The sequence below is a fragment of the Otolemur garnettii genome, unplaced genomic scaffold (genome assembly GCF_000181295.1).
Source record: "Otolemur garnettii isolate 467f Iridium unplaced genomic scaffold, OtoGar3 scaffold00028, whole genome shotgun sequence".
Lineage (NCBI taxonomy): Eukaryota > Metazoa > Chordata > Mammalia > Primates > Galagidae > Otolemur > Otolemur garnettii.
Window position 1 is genome coordinate 19,700,076 of NW_003852423.1, and position 8,328 is coordinate 19,708,403.

The 8,328-nt window shown below is 39.8% G+C and overlaps 1 protein-coding gene across 1 annotated transcript in view; it reads right to left on the bottom strand.

Annotated features, from left to right (window-relative positions):
• Positions 1 to 6,613, bottom strand: part of LOC100963089 (immunoglobulin lambda-1 light chain-like) — a gene marked incomplete at its 5' end in the record, with an annotated part of 33,944 nt that extends 27,331 nt beyond the window's left edge. Inside the window, 2 exons of the mRNA XM_023512426.1 lie at positions 2,758 to 3,061; positions 6,556 to 6,613. Coding sequence (XP_023368194.1) covers positions 2,758 to 3,061; positions 6,556 to 6,613 — 362 coding nt within the window. The remainder of the gene's footprint in view (positions 1 to 2,757; positions 3,062 to 6,555) is intronic.
• Positions 6,614 to 8,328: the final 1,715 nt, after the last annotated feature.

Here is an 8,328-nt window from a genome sequence, read left to right on the forward strand (position 1 = left end):
AAGATCTCTATAAAGAGAACTATGAAACTCTAAGGAAAGAAATAGCTGAAAATGTTAACAAATGGAAAAACATACCATGCTCATGGCTGAGAAGAATCAACATTGTTAAAATGTTCATACTACCCAAAGACATATATAATTTTAATACAATCCCTATTAAAGCTCCAATATCATACTTTAAAGATATCAAAAAAATACTTCATTTTATATGTAATCAGAAAAAACCTCGAATAGCCAAGACATTACTCAGAAATAAAAAATGAAGCAGGAGGAATCATGCTACCAGACATCAGACTATACTATAAATGGATAGTGATCAAAACTATCACTTTGTGCATGGTACTGGCACAAAAATAGAGAGGTAGATGTATGGAACAGAATAGAGAACCAAGAGATGAACCCAGCTACTTACCACTATCTGATCTTTGATAAGCCAATTAAAAGTATTGATTGGGGAAAAGATTCCCTATTTAACAAATGGTGCTGGGTGAACTGGCTGGCGACCTGCAGAAGACTGAAACTGGATCCACACCTTTCACCACTAAGATTGACTCTCACTAGATTAAAGATTTAAACTTAAGACATGAAACTATAAAAATACTAGAAGTGTAGGAAAAACACTTGAAGAAATCAGCCTGGGTGAAAATTTTATGAGAGGACCCCCCCCCCCGGCAATTGAAGCAACATCAAAAATACACTATTGGGACCTCATCAAACTAAAATATTTCTGCACAGCCAAGAACACAGTAAGTAAAGCAAGCAGACATCCCTCAGAATGAGAGAAGATATTTGCTGGTTATGTCTCTGACAATAGTTTAATAACCAGAATCCACAGAGAACTCAAATGTATTAGCAAGAAGAGAACAAGTGATCCCATCTCAGGGTGGGCAAGGGACTTGAAGAGAAACTTCTCTGAAGAAGACAGGTACATGGCTTATAGATATATGAAAAAATGTTCACTATCCTTAATAATCAGAGAAATGCAAATCAAAACTACTTTGAGATACCACCTAACACTAGTAAGATTAGCCCATATCACAAAATCCCACACAGATGCTGGAATGGTTGTGGAGAAAAGGGAACACTTTTACACTGCTGGTGGGATTGAAAACTAATGCATTCCTTTTGGAAAAGACATCTGGAGAACACTCAGAGAACTAAAAATAGACCTGCCATTTGATCCTACAATCCCTCAACTAGGTATAAATATCCAGAAGACCAAAAATCACACTACAACAAAGATATTTGTACCAGAATGTTTATTGCAGCCCAATTCATAATTACTAGGTCATGGAAGAAGCCTAAGTGCCCATTGACACACAAATGGATCAATAAATTGTGGTATACGTACACCATGGAATACTATGTGGCCCTAAAGAAGGATGGAGACTTTACCTCCTTCGTGTTTACATAGATGGAGCTGGACAATATTCTTCTTAGCAAAGTATCTCAAGAATGGAAGAAAAAGTATCTAGTGTACTCAGCCCTATTATGAAACTAATTTATAGCTTTCATAGGAAAGCTATAACCCAATTATAGCCCAATAATATGGGGAAAGGGGAGAGGAAGAGGAGGAGAGTGGGGAGGATAGGTGGAGGGGAGGGTAATTTGTGGGATCATGCGTATGATTCATCTTATAAGGGTACATGTGAATTTTTTTTAAAGGTAGAATATAAATGTCTTAACACAGTAACTAAGAAAATAGCATGAAGGTTATGTTAACCAGTTTGATGAAAGTATTTCAAATTGTGTATAGAAACAGCACACTGTACCCCATGACAGTATCAATTTACACAGCTCTGATTTAATAAAAAACATTTTTTCCTCATAAATTAATATTTCAAGTTTTTGCAATTTCAACTGTCCAAAATTAGCTGTGACCAAAGAAGAGAAATACATGTGAAAACATGGTATATGTGTTTAAGGATGCACTATTAAAAAATTTCTTTGCTCTTTCTTCAAAAGTTGGAGTGAATGGGAAGTACCTGAGGGCCCAGTGAGAAAAGATGAAATCTTCCAGCAAGGACATCATCCTGTGACCTGTTGTGTCTGCACTGGGTTTATGCACTGAGTAGGTTGATACAGGACTCATAGAGTGAGTCTGAGAGTATCACATCACCCAAGATTTGAAAAGGAAAGGAGAGAGAAAGAGAGGCAGATACAGAAAACAAGGACGGAGAGAGCGAGGAAAGGCATTTCAACATGCACAATCTTGCCCTAAACCTCGTGTTGCTAGTGGGAATGATAATGTTTTTCATATTATTATCTGTACAAGATTCTCAGACTCACTCTACAATGAACAAGCACCACTCCCAGTGTCAGCTTCAGAACAATGACTGGATAAAGGATTCAGTACAACTAAACTTCCCACGGTGCTTTCCTAAATTCTCACTTTAGAGATCAACACTCCAGGACCTTAACTGGCCGAGAAAGCAATGTATGGATCTCTATCAGACCCTGAAATAGCTAAAGAACCATGTTTTCAGCCAGCACCCTGGGCAAGGCCAGGAGAAGGTATCATAGTTTAATCTGTAGGAGAGTCCTGGGGATGGGTCCAGGGCAGGGTGCAGCTGCTATGGGGGAATAGGATGTAACAAGGTGGTCAGGCCTTGAGGTCAGGGTTTCTCTTTATTAAAAATCCAGTGAAGTCAGGGCAGAAAGAGAGATAGGGGCTGGTCTCTCTTGTGTAATAGGAGCAGCCACAAGCAAGGTTTTCAGTGTAGCTCAGGATATGTCTGAGTCACTGTGTCAGACCAGTCCCAGCTAGTACAGTAATATACTCCAGAGTCTCCTGCTTCCAAATGTTGCAGTCTCAACTTAAAACTCTTTACCGTGCCTATAACAGGGTTGTATTTTTCTTTACTGACTCCTGATTCCACCACCATCTCATAGTTAAGAACATCATAGTAGAGGAGGCGTCGTTGGGCCTTGCCCTCCTGGAAGAGGTACCAGTGGATATCGGCGACACTTTGTTCAACATGACAAGTGATATCAACAGCTGACCCGATTTTCCCAGTGACTGACATCATTTTCCCTTCCAAGTTGGAAGATACCTGACTGGCTGCAATGGCGACAACAACAACAAATAATGAGAATTTCCTCAGTAAGGCACTTATGCAAAACAAACCAACGCCATGAACATCGTCCACTGCCATGTGCTTACCAGGCAGCAGGAAAGCCAGGAGCAGGGCAGGAGCCCACCCCCACCACATGTCTTCTCCTCTTGGCCTTGGAAAGAAAGGAATCAGGTGTTAGGAGGAGTGGAAAAGCCCCTCCAAACTCAAGTTCTACTCAAAAAGGAAGTGATCCCTGGAATGGAAGGCAGTGGGTGGAGCTGCTCTTCTTCACTGAGCCACAGGCAGAGACAAGTGACTGGGGATCTGCCTTAGAAATCTCCAAGCTGTTCACCCAGAAGCCCTGAGTGCCTGAGAGGACCTGCAGAGCAGCCCTGCCCTCTCTGCTTCAACCCACTTCTCCAGCCCCATCCTGTGGCAACTGAGAGCAGCTCTCTCCAGAGGAGGAGCATGGAGAGCTCAGGATGTCAGCAGGTGGAGAGCAGGGATGGGAGGAGGCTGACCTGGGTGCAGTGTACCTGGGCCCTGTGGGGTGAGCAGTCATGAGTCAGACTCCCTCTCCTGCACTCCACAGTTTGAATACGCTGCAGCTTCTGCCATGGTCTTGCCTTTTTGTGAAGCTTCTTTATTTTTGTCCTAAATTACCTTCCTTCATCTATCAGTAAGTACACTTCCGGGAAATCACTACCAACCTTGAGAAAGCTTTCGAATTAGACAACCTCAAGTAGAACTGTAAGATGTAGTAAAAATTAATGAAAAAAAACAAGAAGTGCGCTGTTTTATGTCATGCAATATTTGATACATATGTGGACTTAACACTTGCTTGTTGTTTATCTGAAATACCAATTGACCTGGACATTCTATATTTAATTTGATATCTATACCCTCAGAAACTCAACTGATACCTGCAAGGTACTTGGACTGATGGCTGGATTAATGGGGGTCAAACAAGTATGATATATTGATAATAAAACTACAGTAGTACATATGCAAGAGTAACACATATGGTAGAGTGTTACAGCACTCTACCAAGGGTGACATAATGAAACTGTCTCAAAAGAAAAAAAATAGATTCCATTAAAAAGTAATTTTTTTTCCATTAAATTCCATTAAAAAGTAGATTCCATTAAAAAGTAATATCCAAACTTCTGTTTCCCATAAGATGCCAAATATAAATAACAGCAAATAAGGGGAAATGTCAACCCCTATTTATGAAATGGTTAATATATCCAAAGTTGTACATAAACCAAAGCACAAAATTAATATTCTAATGGAAGAATGGGCAAGAAGTTTAACAAGGCATTTCACAAATGAAACATTAATCAGTATATTTATCAAATAACACTACTACTCTTTAATGATGAGAAAATGCAAATCAAATTAACATTTCACATTTTTTCGGAACCACAGAGCTTGAGAAAAATTTCTATCACATTGAATTCGATGGCCTTGGGAACATTATTGAAGTTCTGCTTGTGTGAACTGCTCATCTGTTAAATTCAATTCAAGTGTACTTTGAACTGTTCCTAAGGTTTCTGTGTAAATTATATAAAATAATAACAGGTAAAGTGCTTCCTGCACTAACTCCCAGATAATGAGTGCCCCAATTTACCAGTCATTATTATTATGCTACAGTTATTGTCTAAAATACTAGATGGATCAATGATATGAACATAAAATAATGAATGGGTAAAAATAATAAAAGAAGACATGCATTTCTTTGAGGATAATCATAAGCTTTAGGCATGTATTCAAGTAAGGTAGAGAACAGAAAATAAAATATTGATTAAAATCTATAAAATTGGAACACCAAAACAAATCTTAATATGTTAATGTATAGAAAAAGAATATAACCTGGCTCATACCTATAATCCTAGTACTCTGGGAGGTCGAGGTGGTGTGGATTGCTTGAGCTCAGGAGTTTAAGACCAGCCTGAGCAACAGTGAGCAATGCCCTTCACTCAAAATAGCTGGGCATTGTAGTGGTTGCCTGTAATCCCAGCTACTCAGGAGTCTGAGCTAAGAGGTTCATGTGAACTCAAAAGTTTGAGGGTGCTGTGAGCTCTGATGCCAGAGCACTCTCCCGAGGGTTACAGAATAAAACTCTGTCTCAAAAATAAAAAAAAAAAGTGAAAGACATCTTTTGAATCAATAAGAAAAAGTGAAATCATCCATCTGAACTGACAAAAATATTGTCACCTATCAGCTTAGGGACAGGAGAAGGAAGAGAATCTAGGAAGGAAGCAAAAATCTCAAAATGCACCTATTTTATTATTTTTTGATTTCATGTCCATATAATGCTTTTGCCGACACAAAATAAATATGAAACAAAATGAAATAAAACTGATCCCCCAAATATACAATTACAAAAGGAGAAGACAAACTACATGCGTATCAAAGGTTAACATGAATATGTAAAGAATTATTTCAATGATTTTCCAGAAATAGTAATCTGATTGTATGTTCTAAGAATAAAGAAAGAAAAAAGAAAGAGAGAAATTTTTAAATTTCTCTTCAAACAAAAGGGATAAGAGAAAGAGAGACAGACAGGAAGGGAGAGAGAAAGAGAATCTTAGAGGGTTTAAGTCAGACCCGCTGTGAGTGGTAATGACAGCCTTGCTCACATTGTGATAAATACAATGAACAAGCACCATTCCCAGCCATGATGTCGAAACAATGATTGGATAAAAGATTCAGCACAACTAACCTTCTCACAATGTTGTAATAAATGTCTCCCTTTACTAATCAATTCTCAGGGCCCTTAACTGTCCTATGAAACCATAGAATGAGTCTCTCCCAGCCCCTAGGAGAGTTAGAAGAACAATATTGTCAGCCAGAGTGCTGGGTCAGGCCTGAAGAAGGCAGCTCAGTCTGCAGGGGAGTTCCAGCCTGGGGTGGGGGCAGCGTGCAGGTGCTGACAGGGAGTAGGACGTAACAGAGGTGGTTAGGACTTGGACTCAGGTTTTCCCTTGTTCAGAATTCAGGAAATGAGCCAGGGCTGGTCTATCTTGTGTACCATGAGCAGCCACAAGAGAAGTTTATAGTGTGGTATAGGACAGGTGTAAGAAACTGTGACTTAACAAGGTGACACAGTGGTATACTCCAGAGTCACTTGTTTCCACACGTTCAACGAGCAATTTAAAATTCTTATCACTGTCTTTAGAAGCATGGTATTTCTTATGACTGAATCCTGATTCCACCACCTTCCTGGATGTCCTAGGACAGAAGGCATCATGGGGCCGTGCCCTACCAGAAGAGGTACTAGTGGATGAGTTCAGCTCTTCGATGAAGAATATCACAAGTGATCATGGGAGCTGATCCTTTTCTTCTGGTGACTGACATTATTGTCCCTTCCAAATTGGAAGATCTCTGACTGGCTGTAATGGGAACAATAAAAACTAAAGGGGAATTCCTTAGTTTGTTTTGCCACCCTGTGCCAAACAAAGAAACAAAAAGGTACTGACCAGTGCAGCATACTTACCAGGAAGCAGGAATGCCAGAAGTAAGGCTGCAGCCACTGCATGCCTTCCCCTCTTGGCCTTAGAAAGAAAGGGACCAGATGATAAGAGGGACAGAAATCAAAACTCAAATCCTTCTCAAAAAACAAATGAGCCCAGAGAATGAAGGCAGTAAGTGGAGCTGGTCTTCTTACTGAGCCACGGGCAGAGAAAGGTAACTGACAACCTGTCTTAGAAGACTCCAAGCTATACACCCAGATGAAGTGGGGTGCCTAGAAGGACCTGCCAAGGAACCCCCACTTCCCTGATTCCACCCCCTTCTCCAGGGCCCTCCTGTGGCAGCTGAGAAATTTCCCTCTCCACATGAGAAGGCAGGAGCCTGGGGAGCTCCAGATTGCAACAGCTGGAGGAAAGGATGGCAGGAAGCTGACCTGGGGCAGAGTGCCTGGGCGCTGAGTGAGCAGTCCTGAGTCAGGCTCTGTCCCCTGCAGGCCATAGTTTCAAGGTGTTACAGGTGCTGCCAGGGCCTTGTCTTGTGGTGAAGCTTCTTTATTTTTGCTCCTAATCATCTTCCTTTTTATATCTGTAAGAACACTTTCAGGAAGCTACCAGCATCAACTCTGAAAGAGCTTAAATGTGTTTTACTAAAAGGAATTAGGGAAAGGTGCATTGGTCTCCATTTCACTCTACACAAAGGTAAATGAGTGTTTGTGTGTGTGTGTGTGTGAGAGAGAGAGAGAAAGAGAGAGAGATGCATGCAAATCCATTTTAAGAGTATTTCTGTTCATCTTCAATTAAAAAGAAACCCTCAAGTAGGATTGTGAGATATAGTGAAAAATAAATAAGCAAATAAATAAACATGGAGTCATGCCATGAAATCTTTGATACATACTGAAACTAACAAGGCATTTGGTGTTTGTTTGAAATAACAATTTGTCTAGGCATCTATATTTATTTGGTAATCATACCCTCAGAAACTACATGATGTCTTCAGAGTACCTGGACATAGACTAGATTGGTGATAAAATTACAGTAATGCCTATATAGATTCCCCTCTACTATTTTAATAAATGTGTTTGGATATATATTTAAAATGCTCACAATAAAAAGCTCCACAATTTCCCTCTTAGTGGTTAGTATGGCCTCTCTCAGGTAATTCATTTTCTGCTGTCATAACTGCTAGGAGTGGGAAGGGTGGCAGACACTGGTTGATCCCCCCTCTCCCTCAAGAGCCACATGTGCAGGGACATGAGACTACCAAAGGAGAAGCCCTGGAAGCTGAGCCCTCCAGGTCCTTATGAGGGAGACAAGCTCAAGGGTAATGTAGCATTGAATATCCTTGCTGTGGGAAAAGGCTTACAGTTAAAAATGAGAAAAGCGAGAATGGCCATTGTACTAAAATGCAAATAATAATAATAATAATAGTAATAATAACAACAAGGTAAAAGGAAACTGATCCCATGGACTCTAAAGGAACTATAAAGCTCCTAAGAGGTCAATGCTGACATTAGAATGTGAAACTTCATTGAACACAATGGAAAAATCCAGAAAGAATTGCTAGAATAGAGTACTGGATGGATCATGAGAGAAACATGAAATAATAACTGAGTGAAGATATTAAAAGAAGAAAATGCATTATCTGATGGCTAATCATGAAGTCTGGGCATGTATTCAAGTAAAATCAATAAGCAGAAAGTGAAACATTAATTAAAATGTATAAAACCAAGACACCAAAACAAAAATATGAATGTTAAAATGAGGAGAAACAATATATACTGCAGATATAGTAAAGATCT